Source organism: Ciconia boyciana, chromosome 13 (genome assembly GCF_034638445.1).
Source record: "Ciconia boyciana chromosome 13, ASM3463844v1, whole genome shotgun sequence".
Taxonomy (NCBI): Eukaryota; Metazoa; Chordata; class Aves; order Ciconiiformes; family Ciconiidae; genus Ciconia; species Ciconia boyciana.
The window spans coordinates 19446861-19463207 of record NC_132946.1 but is presented as its reverse complement, the minus strand read 5'-3'; the positions used below and the strand labels follow the sequence as shown (position 1 = coordinate 19463207).

Below are 16347 nucleotides of genomic sequence, written 5' to 3'. Positions count from 1 at the left end.
CTGTAGGCCTTCACCGGTAGATGCTGGGCCCAGTGTCATGTCCGGGTTGCAGAGTCACAACACACAAGTCTCTAATTTGAGGTTGTGGCAGACAGGGACAGGGAGCAGAAAGGGACATGTACCACTGAGAGGGGACTCACCTGCTCCCTGACTTGCAGAAGTGCAAGAAAAACATGAAGAGAACAGTGAAAGACTTAAGATGGAGCACCATCCAGTGGCATTTCATAAATCCAAAGATTTATGTGGGAAGAACATTTTCGCTCTTTTTTTTTTTCCTGCCAAAACGTGTGCTGTGAACTTACAAGGAAATTTGCCGCTGGACACACTGATCTTCTGACCTGGTCACGTTGGATTCCAGCTGTACTGGCTGCCCGACTTCTGACTTCGAGGGAACAAAGTCAGAAGTGCACTTTGACCCCATTCCTAACGCGGGGCCTTAAACGTGACAAACCTCTCCGAGAAGCAGGTGTGCTAGTCAGCTGAAGTGTGATCATAGGCATTTTTGTTAAATCCGTAAGATTTGAATCCTTATGCTCCTCTGTGAAAGGAAGACAGCTCTGCCTCCTGAACGCAGTGTAAGAATATGTCCCGTCTACCTCCCTGGCAGAATGTGGGTGAGAACAGGGCTGGTGTCTCTAAGAACATGAGTGGCAAGGAGAAGAATTGGTTAATTTTCTCTTCTGCTGCAAAACCAAGGGGGTATTACATGAAACCAGCCATGGGCAGGTTCAGAAAAAAGCAAAAGGAGGTTGTTCTTCACACAACATCTTGTTAAAGGGCAGATTTCCCTGCCATAGGATGTTGTAGCCTACTAAAGGTTTACATGGGTTCAAATGGAAACTGGACTATGCCTATTGAGGACTGTCATTATGACCTTAGAATCATAGAATCGTTTAGGTTGGCAAAGACCCTTAAGATCATCGAGTCCAACCATAAACCTAACGCTACCAAGTTCACCACTAAGCACCACAGCTATATGTCTTTTAAATACCTCCAGGGATGGTGACTCAACCACTTCCCTGGGCAGCCTGTTCCAATGCTTGACAACCCTTTGGTGAAGAAATTTTTCCTGATATCCAATCTAAACCTCCCCTGGCGCAACTTGAGGCCATTTCCTCTTGTCCTATCACTTTTTACTTGGGAGAAGAGACCGACCCCCACCTCACTACAGCCTCCTTTCAGGCAGTTGTAGAGAGTGATGAGGTCTCCCCTCAGCCTCCTTTTCTCCAGGCTAAACAGCCCCAGGTCCCTCAGCCGCTCCCCATCAGCCTTGTGCTCCAGACCCTTCACCAGCTTCATTGCCCTTCTCTGGACACGCTCCAGCCCCTCAATGTCTCTCTTGTAGTGAGGGGCCCAAAACTGAAAACAGTGTTTGAGGTGCAGCCTCACCACTGCCCTAGTCCTGCTGGCCACACTATTCCTGATATAAGCCAGGATGCTGTTGGCCTTCTTGGAAAGTCTCCCAGTGCCGTGCTGGAGGGAGTGTACTTTGGGAAGTGCTACTATGTGCTTCCACTGCTTCTATATTCCTGCCCAGGCACCTGCTAGTCACCCTGCTGGAGATGGGGTGCTGACTCAAAGGAACCTGTGGGCTGACCCAGCATGGCTGTTATTCTCTCCTTTCTTCCAGCTAACTTGTTACACATGAAATTTTAAGTACTGTAGCTTTAATTCTTGAGTTATGCTTTATTAAAAAGTTATGCTTTATTAATTCTTGAGTATGGTGCTTTATTAAAATCTTCAGCCCATTTTTGTGCTAACCATTTTTGTGCTAACCATTTTTGTCCATATTTAGTGTAACCACTGAACAAAGAAATACTTAAATGAATGTGCCTGTTAGATAACAACTGCAGCCATGGCTGGAGAGCAAGACATGACACATCCGAACCTCTTCTATACCACATTTTAGCTGAAAATCTGAAAACCACTTTATGAAAGATGGCAAGTACCATTATCTTGATTCAATAAATGGCAATATGGACTAAAGATTAGGCCTCACAAAGATAAGCCAGAAGTCTCAGCCTGCCTTACCCGCAGGACCTACGGCTTTCAGCAGGTTGCACTGTTTAGTGACAGCCTTTTAGTGCTCAGCCCTAATCTAGCCTCCACCCCAAGTACTACTGCAGAGACAAGGTCCTGTGGGAAAGGCCATGCTTCCTCGGGCAGGAGGGTTGGAGGCCAGGCTTGTTCCCACTCATCTGTGCTCACTGCTGTTAGGCTTAGGGCACAATGTTTAAAATTTTCGTTTCTCTCAGCTGTAGCAAAGCCATAATGGCTGGCTGATCTCAAAGCCGTGCACACCCTTATTCTGAAAATGGCTCTCATCTCTCCAGGGGTGGTCAGGTGAGTTCACTGAACCAGCAGAAAAATACTACTACTGTGAAAAAAAAGAAGTTTCCTGCCAGTTCTGTCCCTGAAGCAGCTTCCCGCAGAGCTGTGAGCAGCAAGGCCAGCCCCAGGATGGTGGTGGCAGGGCGTGGGGGGGTCTGATCTCTCAGTGGCTGCTAGCAGTCAGCAGGACTAAGCCTTAAGGCCAAGCCGGAGCAAGAAGAGACATTTGATTGTCTCATTTGAGGGCATAAGCAGAGGTGAGAACAGGTCAGAGCACGCATCCGCTTCATTTTCAGAGCAAACAGCACCGCTGTGGCCCACTGCCCCATGCCAGCAGCTCAGACTGGCGCAGGGCAGCCCACCATCACCGCTGGTGCTTCCAGGTCTGGATGGGACCTCTAGGGATGGCACTGCTGCCTCCTGCGGGGTTTCTTCTCCATCCTCTGACACGGGCCACTGGCCACGTCGGAGCCGTGGTCCAGGATGGGATGATGGACCCAGTCTGCGGCCTGAGACTGTGAAGGTGATGTGGCTCCTGGTGGCCCTGGAGCGAGGCTGCCGTGAAAGAGTTAAGAGGAGGGCTCCTCCCTCCCGGTACATAAGTCTCCTCCTGGGTGACCTTCCCGGCAGCCTTTGCTGGCTCTGCCCCAACCAAACAAAGAGGGCAGGAGCTTTTCAAACAGCAGCCTCCCAAAAAGTTGGCTGCTGCAGAGCTGGGCTGCCCTGGGACCCTGGCTGGCCGCGGCCACTGGAGGATGCGGCAGCAGCAAGTTGGTGCCATCGCCTGGGAGGATCCCGGCAGTCGTCTTTAGTCCCTGTACGTGGCTGCTCCGCCTGTCTGCTTCTGTGCATTGAGCTGGTTGGGGTGCTGGGAGAGCGATGGGGAGGGACGGAGAGAAACTCCTCGCAGTGGTAGTTTGACGGGGGTGTGAGTTGCGGGGAGGGGTGGCAGGAGGCCGGTGTTCGTGAGCGCCGCTGGCCCACGCCGTCCCGGGCTGGGTGCGGCGCCGCTCTGCACGGAGCGGACCGGACCGCTGCCGCTCGGGACGCGGGCCGGGGCCGCGCTCCGTCTGGCGCCGCACTGGCTCGGCGTCAGAGCTGGGGGCGGCGCGCCTGATCTGAAATGCTGTCCTCCAGCTCCTTCTTGAACTCGGAAACCTGCCTAGCAATTTTCCAGCGGAGGTGCAGACCCTCTGTAGAAATTGCCCGTGTGTCAGTAGACTGCTGGGTGGTGGGTTTAAGGCAGCGATCACACAGCTGCTCTAGCCAAGACACCGTAGATGAGCAGGAGAGGAAAGAATGGAGCTCCATGAGTGCTGCTTTTGGGTCTTACCTCTGTGTTTTTCTGTTCCTTCATTCCTGCACCTCCAGGCTGTTGATGAGAACAGTGCTGTTTAGTGCCATCTCTGCAGGTGAACTGCTCCACTTGCGGTGGCAGATGGTGGTTAGGACTAATTAGTCAGTGTCTGTAAATGCCACCTGAGGCTGAGTGCTTGTCCTGTGTGTTGCACTGTCTTGCAACTGGGTGCTTCGTTTTTCCTTCCTATTCATTGCCTTTGGGCTGTGGAGCTGCAGCAGCATGGTGGTGTGGCTACAGAGAGCTCCCCTGGAGCCCCAGAAGATCCAAGTGATCGGTGGGTTATTCTGCCAACAGCGGCCCTAAACCACTGGTGTTCATGTAGCGTGGTGAGGTGCAAGGTGCCGTATACCAGGCGTTACTTCGCGCTTGTAGGGATTGCACTGCAGCACTGGCTCAGCCTGCAACATCTTGATGCTGATGTTTCCCCTGTGCTGGTCCGTCTGGTCCAAGAGCTTTGGTCCATCTCCTTGTTCAGTCTGTTGCTCCTTCTGCACCTGTGTTAGAGTGGGGTTAGATGTGTGTCTGGCTTCAGAGAATACAGTCTGTGTGGCTTCATTAGAGGAATTGCAGGATGGGGGATTTGTCTCGTAAGGGCTTGGAAGCTTTTCATCCTAATGTGTAGTAACAGCCTTGGTTATCTCTGCAGAGAGTTGAGATTAGCCTGAGTTTCCAATGGCTGCACTGTTGAGTCCCTGTATAGATTTGGAACAGCAGAAAAAGGAGATTTGGGGGGTTCCACTCTAATCTGTAGGAGGAGGTGAATTTAGCAGTTTAGCTGAAACACTTCTAGGTGAATTAAGTCTTCAGCAGTAGTCTTTGAACATCTGGCCTGCCCTCTCTTGAGGTCTGAGGCTGATTCTGCAGTGCAGCTAGGCCATGGACAAGTTCAAGACTTCAGAAGTGTCTGCACCTGAATATGCCTGTGCACACATTTGTATTTTGAGGCTCTTAGCCTGAAAACTGTGCCATGATGCACTTTTTCTCTGTTTTCCTGCGACACTTACAAAGCATGCCCTGACGCTCTAGGAATATGCCTGCTCAGTGTTTAACCTTCCTCAAATGTCCTGGTTTCACCACAAGGAACAAATATCATGTTATACCTTGCAGTGATTTATTTGTTTTCAGGCACATGAAAGACACTAGAAATTCAAGGTATGCTTAGGGTTTAGCCTTTGCAACTTTCTCTGCTGGAAGGGCTGCATCTTTGGAGAGCAGAGACCTAAAGCTGCAAAACACTTCAGAGAGGCTAATGTTGACTGCACAGATAAAGGCAGGGCTGTAAGACACTTGGCATTTATTGCTCTTGTCTGAATACTTAAGCTCAGCTCGACGAGTTTAGTCAGTCCCAGAGCAGAGATGGATTTCTGAGCGTGGATGTGAAATCCAGCCTGTTCCTCTCCCCCAGGCCTTTCCAGATGGCCTGTGAAAGCCTCTTGTTCCTTCAAGCTGTGGTTCCACAGTCCTTAACATGAGGTTTGGATCCTCTAGATTATTTCTTAATACAAATCTAACCTTTACCGGGTACAGGCACAGCATCACAACCATGCTGAATTTGTCAGACCACGTGATACAGTGTTGATGTTGACCTATGGTTTTTGAGCTGTAGGAGAGCCAATCCAATGAAAGCCTTTTTGTACAAAGCTATCCATCAGCGCCGTTTTATACAGTGTCACTGCTTTGTGCTGCATGGCTTGGGACCCTTTGACCATCAGGGTGTATTTTCCTGTATTCCTGAAACTCCTCCATTCTTCCCCTCAGACATGAAGAACCAGTACTGTGTTTATACTGTTGTTACCCTGTGCCCCTAAAAAACCCTAATACTTATTACATATACATGCTTCTATGTATCCTATCACCTTATCTTTATACCCTATTCCCCAGTTAGCACAAGGCTGTAGTGGCATTGTCTGGGTCAAAAGCAAACTATGTGTATCATAGGTAGGAAGGCTCTACAGAGGGACCTGGACAGGCTGGATCGATGGGCCGAGGCCAACTGTATGAGATCCAACAAGGCTCAGTGCCGGGTCCTGCACTTGGGTCACAACAACCCCATGCAGCGCTACAGGCTTGGGGAAGAGTGGCTGGAAAGCTGCCTGGCGGAAAAGGACCTGGGGGTGTTGCTCGACAGCCGCCTGAATATGAGCCAGCAGTGTGCCCGGGTGGCCAAGAAGGCCAACAGCATCCTGGCTTGTATCAGAAATAGCGTGGCCAGCAGGTCTAGGGCAGTGATCGTGCCCCTGTACTCAGCACTGGTGAGGCCGCACCTCAAACACTGTGTTCAGTTTTGGGCCCCTCGCTACAAGAGAGACATTGAGGTGCTGGAGCGTGTCCAGAGAAGGGCAACGAAGCTGGTGAAGGGTCTGGAGAACAAGTCCTATGAGGAGCGGCTGAGGGACCTGGGGCTGTTTAGCCTGGAGAAAAGGAGGCTGAGGGGAGACCTCATCGCTCTCTACAACTGCCTGAAAGGAGGCTGTAGTGAGGTGGGGGTCGGTCTCTTCTCCCAGGTAACAAGTGATAGGACGAGAGGAAATGGCCTCAAGTTGTGCCAGGGGAGGTTTAGATTGGATATTAGGAAAAATTTCTTCACTGAAAGTGTTATCAAGCATTGGAACAGGCTGCCCAGGGAAGTGGTTGAGTCACCATCCCTGGAGGTATTTAAAAGATGTGTAGATGTGGTGCTTAAGGACATGGTTTAGTGGTGGACTTGGTAGTGTTAGGTTAATGGTTGGACTTGATATTAAGGGTCTTTTCCAACCTGAACGATTCTATGATTCATCCTACTCACAATTTGTTTTGCAAACCCCAAAACTGTTAATTAAGGAAACCTTGCAGGGACCCAACTTTCTTCAATTTGTATGTACTGAAAACCTTAAAGTAGAACCTTAAAGTTTGGTATTTTCCATTTGAGGATCTAATTTTTAAAGTGTGTCCAGGCAGGGGGCTAGCTCCTCAACGGCTCTGAAAGCAGAGCCTAAAGGAACTGGTCAGTTGTCAAAGGTGACAGAGCAAAGTTAGGCCTGGGCTCCAAATAGCTCACTTCCAAATCCTGGGCCAGATATACAACCCTTCCTTCTGTGCCGTTCTGATGGCTGAAGTGCAAGTTGATTAAAAAGCTTCTTATGAGCTTATCCCTTCAGAGGGGGAGCCGGCACAGCTCAGGTAACAGCAGCATCATCTAAAGTCAACTGGCCCATCTCCTTTTAATAAACCTGTAACAGAGTTGCTTCTTCACCAGTTTTGCAAAGAAAATCAGGGCTGTGTAACATGGGATACAGCAGTCCGCATGGCTGGTGGCAGTCGATGTTGTTAGATAATGTTATTGCTTCTGTGGGGCTTGACAAATCCTGCAAAGCAGTGACACTGGGTAAAATTGCAGCCTGGGAGAAAGTGCCATTCTTCTCTGGCACAGATCTTCCTGCTTTGGCAACATTTCACCATAGGACACCTAATACTGTTAATCTTCCTCCAAGCTAAGTACCATTAAACCACATTGCCAGTTCTTTCTGATTACCTGTCTCCATGGAGCTAAGACTTTCCAGTCTGTACAGCAGTGAAACTGTTATCTAGGTGAAGAGCTAAGAGCTATCAGTGTCCCTTCAAAGCTGTGCTGGGCAGGCTCCGAAACAGGACTGCAAGGGCAAGAAACCAAGTGGGGCTTGTCTTTCCAGCATGGCTCACTGAGTTTAAAGCACATTTCTCTGCAGGGCAAGAAGGAATCAGGTGTTCCCCCAGCAGACTAGCCCCTTCCACAGCATCTTCGCCTTCACTCTACTTGAAATGCTTCTTGTTCTCTTGGTTGCAAGAAGCTCTTTTCCATATCTGAATCAAGTGTAAACCAGCACTGTCCTCCTTGTGCTTCTGGAGGATGTTTTTAATATATTTTCTTCCCCTCTGAGCTGCTGCAGAGTGAAAAAGGACTCATCTTGCCAGGTTTTGCAGTGGCTATTTAGAACCCTGTGGGAAAGCAATAAAACCAATGAGGATGGATCAGTGTCGCTCCCCAGCTGCTTGCAGCTGTTCCAGCTTCCCAAAGGCACGCTGGGAATCTGCGAAGGACGGCTGGAAATCAGAGGCAAAGAGAAGGGTGGGCAAGAGGACCTTGTTGAGCTGCTACCAGCCACAAGGCCCAGGGTAAAGGGAAGTCTGGCAGATTGGGCTTGTGGCCCCTTACAAGGTCCATGAGGATCAACTCCCTTTTGCTAACACCTTCCCCTTCTTTATTTTCATGCCTTTGCATAGGCTGGGATGTCCTGTGCATCTGTTATGAATTAGTCAAACTGTTTCCTGTCCCATGCCCTGGTACACTGGCCTTGCACAGTACAAAGGCAGTTCAGGTTGAAAGGAAAGGGATATTCCCGCATCTAACTTTGTCCTTCATGGTCCTACATGGATCTTCTTAGGGCAGGAGTATTTTGCACTCTCTGCAGCCCAGCAAGCTCTTGAGTCCAATGTGCATTGGGATGTTAACAATGTAAAGTGGCTGGTTTCAATTGCTGAGACCAGACAGGAGGAGCTACATCTTCTCGCTCTCCGTGGGTTGCAGTTTTTCCCTATCCCACTCCTTCCTCTTCCTCGGTCACAGTCATTCTCAGTATCAGCAGTTTGTCTCACTGGTGAGACATGTTGCTCCATCTTGGTATCTGCTACCCTTGTGGCTGTGCTGCTTCTGAAATAAGATTGAAGCTTGTTGCTCTGGTTAAGTCCATCCATAGATAAATGCCTACATCTCTCCAAGGCTGTTCCATCCCTGAGGGCCAGGCTGGCCACAGGCGTGCTGTCATGCAGCTAACCCAGATGACTTAAATAGCCATTGAGAAAATGCAGCCCCAGGGTAAAGCAGTTGCATGACCGTGGCATGGCACTACTGTCTATTGAAGACTCTGTGGGGATCTGACTCTTCCCTGCTTCACCCCAGCATGAATTTCGGAAGAAGCTTTGCTTGCACCTCCCCAGGGTAAAAACTGCCCGTGTCCAAGAGCAGGCTTGCAGCTGTGAGACAGAAGGGAGAAATAAATCTTCCCAGACACAAGTCAGCTCTGTGGTCACACAACTAACGTTTGACTCTTGGGGAATTTGGCGTTCAAACCCTGGTAATCAGGGCTGCAGAAAGTCTGGGGGAGAAACAAGCAGCAATGCAGCTGGTGGGTGTACGTGTGTGCAGGCAAGCGGGGGAGCTTTACTCCGATGGACTTGCAGGATGGACACTGGGGAGCTGCTCTTGCTCAGGTTCACCTCCTGGAGCTGGGGCTTGCACTGGCGGAGAAACAAGTGGTGAAGAAGAAAAGCCTGCTGCTTGCCCTAAGGCTAATGGTTAGGTAACTTCACCTGGGTTGTAGGAAACTTGGATTCATGGTCTTCTTCATTCTCAGACCTTAAATCCACTCTGCCGTGAAGGGAACTCTGGGGCATGTATGAGTGCTGCCTTCTTTCTCCTTCTCTCTTGAGGCTATTCCATTCTGTATATAATATTTTCTGGGCCAGAGAGCAGAGGAGCTAAGGAAATAATCCCCATGATGAGAAGGTTGCTCCAGGCTCTGGTCTGTGTTTCTGTGGCTATTACTGCCTGCAGAGTTATGGAATAGAAGTGTTACCAGCAGCAATGCCTGGTTAAAGGAGGTTTCCCAGATACAAGTAGTACTTAAAGACTTTAGGCATTGCAAGAGTTCAGCAGCAGCTGAAGAAAGGGTGGCTGATGTGAAATTTGGACATATGCCTAAATTGGCAGGCTGAAGCAAAATTCCTTTTGCAGGCCTGGCTGTATAACAAAACATGCAGCTGCTCACACAAACGTGTATGTCCAGCTGGCTGGGTAAGATCTCAAAAGCCAGCCCACCAAAGGGCAAAACTTGGAGCCTGTGGTGCTGCGTGACAGCCCTCTCGGGCTGTAGCTGTAAGCCGAGTGTTCCAGTCACTGCATCTTCACCCTGCGAGTACCCATCCCACTGCAAAACGAGGGGTGTGGGTGGGGGAAGGACACTTGCAGACCCATGAGGAATCACAGTGAAGCTATCATAGCTTGCAGGGGAACGATGTTGTGTCCACACAGGCATGACTGCAGAATCAGGGCTTGCAAAATGACTTGCAGCTGTGGCTGGTGCACAGTGCAATAGCTGGGTAGGTGGAGGCAAGCTGCGATTTCGGAACAGGGGACTTCTGGTGCTCACAACACAGCTCACAGCGCCTTTGCTTTGTATGGAAACCTCCAAGCCAAGCAGACTTTGTGGTGCTGCTCTATTTTAGAAATAGCAAAGGCTGAGTCAGCCCAGATGAGATTGTTCCAGGGACTTTCCGGAGATGAAACTTTGCTGTTTTCCCGATATCCACAGAAATTAAAAGGGGTAAAGGCAGAGAGTAAGCTCACATAGTTGCAGTGCTGCCAGTTTGCTTCCACTGATGCGCTCCCTTTCCCTGTCCCTGTGCAAAGCCGTCACTTGAGTGGTGTAAGAAACCTTCAGTGGAACCACATCACGCCCCCAGCCTGGCCCTGGGAAGTGAATGGAACTCCATATCCAATGGAAAATCACAGGTCTAGGAAAATCCCTGAATCTTTCCCTCTCATTGGATTGATTATTTTTTTTTCCCTTGTGCAAAAATTATTGGAGAATAACAAACATCTTTTAGGCCAGGTGAGTGTAAAGGTCTCATCTCTGTGAATGTGTAACTTGGGCAGCTGTGTTGCATAAGCTGTGTGCGTGACAGGCTGCAGCTCCATTGGGAAAATCCCCTCTGGAGAGGGAGAAAGAAGAGAAGGTGATGGACCAGGCTGTGGAAATGGGGAGCATGTTTAGTACAGGAAAACTGCAAGTTTGCATCAGGACCTGGATAAATAAAGGCGTAACTAGAGATGGAGCCAGACCCGAGCAGTCAGAGAGGCTGACTGTTGTCATCTTGGAGGAAATTATTGGAATACTGTATTGTCTGGAGGGGCAACCTGTTGCTTTCACTGTCAGCCCTCTTCTTCTACCCAACAGGGTAGACAATAGCTGCTGTGCACTTTGCATGCCCTCATGGTGTAAGTGAGCAGGATTTGAGCTGGATTTCACCCTGCCCTTCTGCCTGCGCTTGCCTCCTGCTCGCCAGCTGGATGGACTCTGACCCACAGCCTGCTTTTCATTGTCTTCTCTGAGATGGGTTTCCAGGTCTTGGTCTATCTCTGATCAGTAAATACATATTTTTAAAAAGCCCCACTGCAGAGACAAGTACTGTTCTTGAAGCATAAGGAGCCTGGATGAAGCTAGCCTTGAGCCCCGAGGCGCTGATGGTATCTCCATGGAGCTGCTGCTTGCAGCCATGCGCTGCTGGTGTGGAGCCATCCTGTGGAGGCATGTGCTGTGGCGAGGAGCCATCCTGGCCAAACTCCTCATCTTGCTGCCCCTCCATCAAATGGGGGCTGTGGAGGAACACCCTTCATTGGGAATGCCAAGCTGACATTAGTGGGGCAGGGATGGTCTGTGCCTCCCATGAGCTGTCCCCAGGCCCAGGAAGGCAGGGCGGTGGGAGCTCTGCAGAGGGCTGGGGAAGGTCTGGAGGGGATGAGCAGGTGAAGAAGGAGAGAGCTGGGACATGGTGCAAAGCTCAGTGAAGAGGGAGCTGGGGGAGATGCTGTGTGGAGTCAGCGCATCTCCAAGGCCCTCTCGTCATCTCTCCTTCCGTGCGGAGGCTAGATGAAGGCTGCAGGCATGGGGTGCTGGCTTTCCTGGCATTTATGTAAACTATGTTTCTGTCACTGGCTGTTAGATAGCTACACTGCTTTGCTTTTGCTCTAGTGTAGTCTGGCCATGTCTTGAAACACTCTAGGGTGACGGCAGAGCTTCTTGCCAGGGCCTAAGCTCCCCGTACCTGCAGCCACAGGAAGCCACATCTCCCCTTGGCATGGAGAAGATGGGGTATTTCTGATCTTTTCCTCTTGCTCTGCAATTGCAGTGTCTGCAGCCAGGGATGTCTGTTTTCCTATATCCACTATCTCGCAGCTCTTATCTACAAGGTCCCTAGTGCACATAGCAGGGTGTGGGGAGGCCTTTAGATGTAAACAGATCTGGATCAGAGTACAATCTACATCTCTGGAGTTAATGTCTCTCTCTTCTGCCATGGAAGAAGTAAAACACAGAGGGGCACAACTCCTGTGTCGAATTAAGTGGCTCCATTTCTTTCTGTGGCTGATGTACAATAGCCTCTGTGCCTCCTTGGCCAACAAAACATGTTAGTGTCCTTTTTAAGATCCACATATGCCTGGGGAAGTGGGGTTTGGAAAACACACATCTGCTTGGCAGTGACCACTTGAGGTAGCCTCTATTATACATTGCTAATCCGAAAACTGTTTTGCTGTCTTACGGGAATTCTTGGAGGCTGTTTATTTTGGTGAGGCAAAACCCAAACCTTTAGGCAGCAGTTGCAGCACTGAGTGTCGAAGAAATGCCTGCAGATGAAGGAAGCTGATAGGAAGCGGAAAAAACCCTCCACGATAGCTGTGTACACGCACACAGGTGTATGTATACACATATATAGGTATATCCCCATGTAGGTATAAGTGTATATACACACATACACACAACTCCAAGCACTGTCCATCCTGACCTCGCCCCCCTGTGATGCCTGCAGTGAGGGAAGGGGCTGGTCCTGCCATGTTGCTTTGCTCTGGGGTGCAACCCAGAGGAGATGCACGTGCAGGGGCTGTACCAGCAGCACAGTCACCGCTACACCCACCCACGCATGCACAGCAAGTGTGACCACATCCTGAGCCACTGTCCCCTGACTGATACCCCCAGCCAAGGCTGTGTGCATGGGGAGAAAGGAAGCACGGGAGATACAGTCATTGCATTTGTAGTGTGCATTCTTTACAACTGGTATATAAACGGTTGCTTTTGATTCTCCCAAAGGTACGGGACGGTGGTGTCTCCAGACCCAAAGGGCAGGCTCTCTGCCACCAACGGTTTCCACGCAGTAGTTGTCAACGTGGGCATCCCCGGTTGTGCTCGCCGTAACCTTCCAGGCCACCAAGGAGACGCAAGGCTCCGGTGGAGACCTGCCAGCCTCGTGTGATGAACTGCTGCTTGCCAGGACTCGCGCCCTGCTCCCCCGGATACTGAGCTGCTGCTCGGGATCCTGACCGTTCCTGGTTCCTCACTGTGCTGCTGGCAGTGAGGAATCGATGTCCGGTTTGGGACATTGGGCAGAGCTGAGCCCATTACCATCCTCTGTGTCCTTGGCAGACCAGGGGACTGGGCTGGACCCCCCTGTTCTGAGGGGGCTCTGCATGAGCGAGGGACAGGTTTTGGGCTGTCCCTAGTCGCTCTGGTGGGAAGACCTGCCACCTTCCTCCTCTCCGGCGGGGAACTGGATCACTGCTGGAAGCTGGGCATGGCGCTGCGTGGACCCGCGGCCGGGGCTGGCAGCCTGGTGCCAGAGCACTAGCAGAGCCGGAGCACCGTCGCGGGGCTTAGTGCTCCCTGGGGGGCTGCTGGTGTCCCCGCAGCGGCTGCGCTCTGGGGATGTAGGTGCCAGGAGGAGGGGTGCCGGGAGCGATGGGCCGGCTGGATGACCATGCCAAGAGGAGGATCGTGGAGCTGCGCAGGGCCGGGCTGAGCTTCCGCAAGATCAAGAAGGTGCTGGAGCTGGACGACATCAGAGTGACGCCACAGGCTGTGTACCTATTCCTCAAGCGGAAGAGCGTGGAGCCGGGGTCGGCAGCAGCTGGCTGGGATGGCGACCAGCCCTGGCCCCCGCTGCAGGGGCGCGAGGCTGAGCCACCCGAGCCGATGGGTGCCCGGACCCCCACAATGCCCAGCGGGGGCCCTGCTAGCAGCCACGACACCAAGGAAGGCATCCAGATCGTTAGCGTGGCCTCGCTCTGCAAGGACAGTGGGCAGCTCGGGGAGGCTCTGCCCGTGGGACTGCTCCCTGGGAATGGTAAGGCCTGGCTCCCCACGGGGGGTTGCCACCATGGCCGCGCCCTGGCAGCGCTGGGCCGGGGAAGGGGCTCCCTGTCCCCTGCTGGGGAGCCCCCAAGGGCCTGCTTTCGAGGCATTTCTCTTGCTGTCCCTTGCAGGCGATGATGGCTCCACAGGTGCCCCCTCGACTCCGGGGAGCTGCGCCCCGCCGGGGGGCCCAGCCACCCCCCCGCAGACCCTGCCCAGCCGAGGGCGGCTGGTCGCACCCCCTGCCAGGAACGCAGCCCTGATGGTGAAGAAGAAGATCGTGGACAGGGCTGTCCTCCCGCAAAAAAAGGTAGGATGCCAGGTGTCATGGCAGGACAGGAGAGCCCGTCTGCTCTGGCTGGGAGCCGGTGCGGTGCTGCCCGCCGGGATGGCCCCACACAGCATCCTGCTGCATCTAACCCATGCAGATGGGGCAGGCCACTGGGGATGGAGGGCTCCTGAAATGCCCCCCCCAACCTCTGCTAGCTGCACTCTCAAGTGACGCTTGGCCCTGGCACTTGGCGAGCTCGTCTGGGAAGCCCCCCTGTCTGCTGGGGCCATGGCGTGTGCTGCTCACCCGCCTGCAACCAGCACTCACTGCTGGCCTTGCTGATGCTGGCTGCGGTGACGCCAGCTTCTGCCAGCGTTGGCCTCCAACCTGCAGCTCACAGACCCCCTCTTTAAGGCTTGGTTTCAGTACCAGCTCAGGAGGTCCCCCAAGCCACCATGAGGACACCAGCTGTTGAGTGGCTTGGTGCCGTACCAGGAGATGAAGGGCTGCAGCAGGCCAGAACGGGGTGACACAGCCAGGACCGCCTCCCTGTGGGACATGTCCAGCCATCGCAATCCCTAACGTACACCCCCCACCTCACCATGCCACAAGACCCCCAGGCCATGGCCGTGCGTGCTTTGTCCCAGGAGGTCCACATCCCTGCAGCCGTCCTGCCCACCATGGTGAGCATGCAGCTGGCTGGCCAGCCCCACGGCCAAGCCCAGCTCTGCTGGCAGCCGTGGCAAACCACAGGCCAAATGTAAGTGACCCAGCAGTCCCAGGATCAGCCCTGGGTAGGCTGCCAGCAGGCTCCGAGGTTTACCCCTTCAGAGCAGCCTCCAACTTTTGGAGACTTCACTGACAGGCAATGTTGTTGCCCCCACAGAGGATGGTAGGATGCTGGTCTTCCTTGCTATGGCATCCTGGGTACAAAACACAGCCGTGAGTCAGGCTGAGCATTCATCCACGGCCCTGTCTCTGCTCAGACACAGCAAATGCCTTCTCCAGCCCACTAAAGTGTTTGTCAAGAGCCCTTGCCAGCTGCTTGAGAGGACACAGGTTGTTCAACACCCTTTCCAGGAGAAAGGCTCCCCTCGGGTTCAAAACCAGCACGTGATCCCTCTTGGGAAGCGGAACAGCCCTTTGCTTCAGGGTGCAATACAAGAAATGGGGGGTACTGGAAAGAAAAACCCAGGGTATGCTATTCCTGTCCCTGCAGGGAGCAAACACAGGCCTGGCATCAGCATGGGCAGCAGCGTCCACCACCAGATGGCTAAGCACGTACTGACAGCATGCAGGGCAACATGGTGTTCCTGTGGAGCAGCAGCATAGGGGCTGGGTGGGGATGAAGTGCAGCTCAGAGCATGGTGAGGTCTAGAGGTCTGCAACAAGGTGATGGCTTTCTCTCATGCCTTGTAGCTAAGTGCAGAATAAATCCCTCTCTTGCTAATGACCATTGAAGGAGCAGCTGATCATGTTTCACCTCCCCTTCTCTCCTGCCTCCCACTACTCCAGGTCAAAGATGCCAGCACTCAGACTGCCCTGCTGAACCCTGCAAGTCCTGGAAATCAAAACCTTGCTTGGGGTGGACCAGTGCTTCCCCCTGCTCCCAGCTCTTATGCCATTGCTGAAAAGCTGGATGCTGTACAGACGGAGATCCAGAAGCTGAGCCAGGCCCTGCACGCGGTGCTGGAGAGGCAATGCCGCCTGGAGCGCCAGCAGGAGCACCAGCAGCGGCTGCAGCAGGAGGTGCTGATGACGCTGCAGCAGCTCAGCTCCACTGTGAGCCACAGCACCGTGCCAGCGAACCAGCCCTGCGTCCCCTTCACCAGTATGGCCGAGCCCTCACCCACCGTGCCGAACTTCAGCCAGTTCAAGATGGAGCTCATCTGACCTCACGTGATGCCAGCGTGCTCTAGCACTGATGGCAGGATGAAGCCGTGAAGAAGAACCACCATGAAGAGGCTATGGCAGCTGCCTAAGGATTATATGGGGCACCCAGCAGAGAAGGTCACTGATGCCTCATGTTTTCAGTGCTGTTGACTGAAAGGGGCTGCCTGGCACAAGAGACAGGGCAATGGAAAGCTGAGGCCTCCTTCTCCCATGCTGCCTATCCCGGCTGGTGCTGGAGCTGGCTGGTGGCCCACAGACTTCAGCAGCACAGACAGGCTGCCTGCAAGTAGAAGATGCAACTAAGAGAGACACGGCACGGAGGTGGGTCTCAAAGAAAATGTGAGACTTCCTCTCACGAGGGTCAGTGCTGTGATGATCAATCACAGAAACGCTTTGTGCCCTCCCTCTGCAGAGCCTTGTTCAGTAAAAATCTATATATACCATGGTTCAGAAACAGTGTGGGATCTCTTTCTTCATTTTACCTACCCCTTGCCCCACCAGCAAGCAGGCTGGATCTGTCTTGGGTGCTGCCACCATGCGCGGAGCTGCGCAGGGTGCTCGAACCCACGAGGTGAGAC

The 16347-nt window shown here is 52.6% G+C and overlaps 1 protein-coding gene across 1 annotated transcript; it reads left to right on the top strand.

Annotated features, from left to right (window-relative positions):
• The first annotated feature begins 2965 nt into the window (after positions 1 to 2965).
• LOC140658848 (uncharacterized) lies at positions 2966 to 16231 on the top strand. The gene is made up of 4 exons (XM_072877784.1): positions 2966 to 3148; positions 12568 to 13597; positions 13737 to 13915; positions 15392 to 16231. Exons 2-4 carry the CDS (start codon positions 13213 to 13215, stop codon positions 15767 to 15769), a joined length of 942 nt encoding a protein of 313 aa, XP_072733885.1. The 5' UTR covers positions 2966 to 3148; positions 12568 to 13212; the 3' UTR covers positions 15770 to 16231.
• The last annotated feature ends 116 nt before the right edge of the window (positions 16232 to 16347 follow it).